This window comes from Branchiostoma belcheri, unplaced genomic scaffold (assembly GCF_001625305.1).
Source record: "Branchiostoma belcheri isolate BF01 breed outbred unplaced genomic scaffold, Haploidv18h27 scaffold231, whole genome shotgun sequence".
Classification (NCBI taxonomy): domain Eukaryota; kingdom Metazoa; phylum Chordata; class Leptocardii; order Amphioxiformes; family Branchiostomatidae; genus Branchiostoma; species Branchiostoma belcheri.
The window spans coordinates 134559-136938 of NW_017803834.1; the positions used below are offsets into that span (position 1 = coordinate 134559).

The window sequence follows — 2380 nt, forward strand, 5'->3', positions numbered from 1 at the left end:
ATTCAAATCAGGACCTCATTTGCATAATTTTAAAAGAAATGCTGGACTTGCTTTATTTGCTAAGATAAGACTTTCGTTGGGTGGAGAATATGGTCAACAGATATAATTCATGCAAATGATTATCTTATTTGCATAATCAATAAGAAACATAACAATTCTTCAGTAAATGTTAATTGATTAAGATCGTCTGGCGAAGGTATGAGATCGTGGAACTCTTGTTGTATGCCTAGTAAACATAACACCAGATACAGGTACATGAACACATGCCCCTAGCCAGGATTTTGAATGTGGGGGTTCCACTGCTTGAGGGGACCTCGAGCGCCGTAGGCACGAGGTTCCTAGGGGGGTACGGGGGCCTGCTCCCCCGGAAAGTTTTGAAAAATGAACCTTCTAAAATGGCATTTCGTGCATTTTTGAAAGGATTTCCAAGAAAAAATCAGAGATAAATTTTTATTCAATGACAAAGTGAGCAGTTTTTCTATTCAATGACAAAAGTGAGCAGTTTTTCTACAATTCCAGTCCATCTTTTCAAGAAAAATCTTGGACCTTTACATAAAAAGTGGACCTTTGAGCCTTGTGGGGGGGTTCTTCCGAACCCCCGAACCCCCCTGGCTACGGGCATGGAACATTTACTAGACAGAGGTTTAGGTTGAGGTCCAACCCTGTATCTGAACAATTCCACAAAGTAACCTGTAGCCCTCCATATGATGTTATGTGTTATTTGGGCCTGGTGCCAACATCATTTGTTGAGCCTGATTGTTAACCCACAGGCAAGGCCCTGTAGCAGAAATATTTCCATAAGACTTTGAAACTTTATCTAGAATAACCATTAGCAGTGGGACCAAGGATCCACTGCTAGTCTTCCTGGCATTCATCCACAAAAATACATACAATACATATACTTGACAGAATCACTACACAATATCTACAACGTAGTTACAAAATTATAATATACAGGCTGAATACCAGAAATAGTCCATAGCTATTTGTGGGTATATTTTTCTATCTCAACAGTTGGAATGTTAACTCTTGATTGGTGACACAGTAGGAAGATAAAAAGTGAAGCTCAGTTAAGTGAGTGCATTTGATTGAGCAACTGTCTTCCTCTGACTTGAAATGTACTACATTTTGTACATGTATAAGTCATTTAACATGTCCCAATGCATTGTGATGCCTTGTGTTCTAGGTCAAACGTCAAGCTAAGCTACCTTTGCTAGCATTTAATAGTAGTAGCAAACAATGTCCAATTCTCTAGACGTTTCGGAAAACACTGCTGCCTTACAGAGAGGTCAACACTCATCTTCATTGTTTAAACTTTCTGCAGCATTAAAAAAACATCTAGACAAGTGGGAATTGTTAACTAAGCCAAGGCATCTTGTACTTTTTGCCAGCCCACAATGCATCACCACTGCACCTAGAACTGTGAGATGACCCATCATCTTCTTGCAGTTTTCTTTTGTTTCTGCTCTGTTTCTTCTTCCGTTCTAAACACATAAGGTCAATGACCTGCACCAGATGTCTGTCACCATGGTAACTGGTGTTGCACCATTACACCATGTTGCAATTTTACAGCAGGACGGATTTAGACTCCTGTCACCATATACATATATATAAAATTGTGTTTGAGTAAGATTTAACGGAGTGGACCATATGCAAGAGTAAACATTATACATTTGCCAAATGTTACCTTTTCCTAGTTTTGTTTTTATATTTCAACATGCTGAGGTTTGTGTCTTCTGTCCTCACAGCTCGCACCCAGAAACTGGAAGAGAAGATGGCACAAGTCATCCAGGAGTCGGACCAGGAGATGGCAGCTGAGTAATGCTCATCGTCATCACAGAAGTTAACAACCCAGCTCGAACGTAACGCAGAGAGCAAGAAATTCGCAACTCCTGCCAATTTTTTGTATTGTCGGATTATAGACTCACGAGTAGTCTATATGCTAAAACAGCATTATAAATAGATATTATATGACTATGACTTTGAACTAACCCTAGATGAGAGCATGGAAAATTAGCGGATATTACTCTCCAAGCAGAGGTTGGTGGGGAAGATTGTGGCCTTTCTATCATATGCTCCGTTTTGTGACGTAGTGACATTGAACAGGGCATATGATAGGTAACAATCTTCCCTACCAACCTCTGCTTGGAGAGCAATCTATGTCACGTTTACATGCTTTCACTTATAAATTCACTATTACACAATAAGGAAAACAAAAACACGCGTATAGCACAGCCTGTCCTGGCAGAACCAATACTTGTATACGCCGCCTCACAAATCATGGAGTGCGGCAAGAAATAGTTGCGGCGTTAAGCAGAAATGATTGCGACTTTGATATTTACCGCCGTCACACCCGTTGATCTGCGTCCGCGCCACGAGA

At 40.4% G+C, this 2380-nt stretch overlaps 1 protein-coding gene across 1 annotated transcript in view; it reads left to right on the forward strand.

Annotated features, from left to right (window-relative positions):
• LOC109470767 (probable ribosome biogenesis protein RLP24) overlaps window positions 1–2149 on the forward strand; it is a 14277-nt gene extending 12128 nt beyond the window's left edge. Inside the window, exon 6 of the mRNA XM_019769838.1 lies at window positions 1749–2149. Coding sequence (XP_019625397.1) covers window positions 1749–1822 — 74 coding nt within the window. The 3' untranslated portion in view covers window positions 1823–2149. The remainder of the gene's footprint in view (window positions 1–1748) is intronic.
• The last annotated feature ends 231 nt before the right edge of the window (window positions 2150–2380 follow it).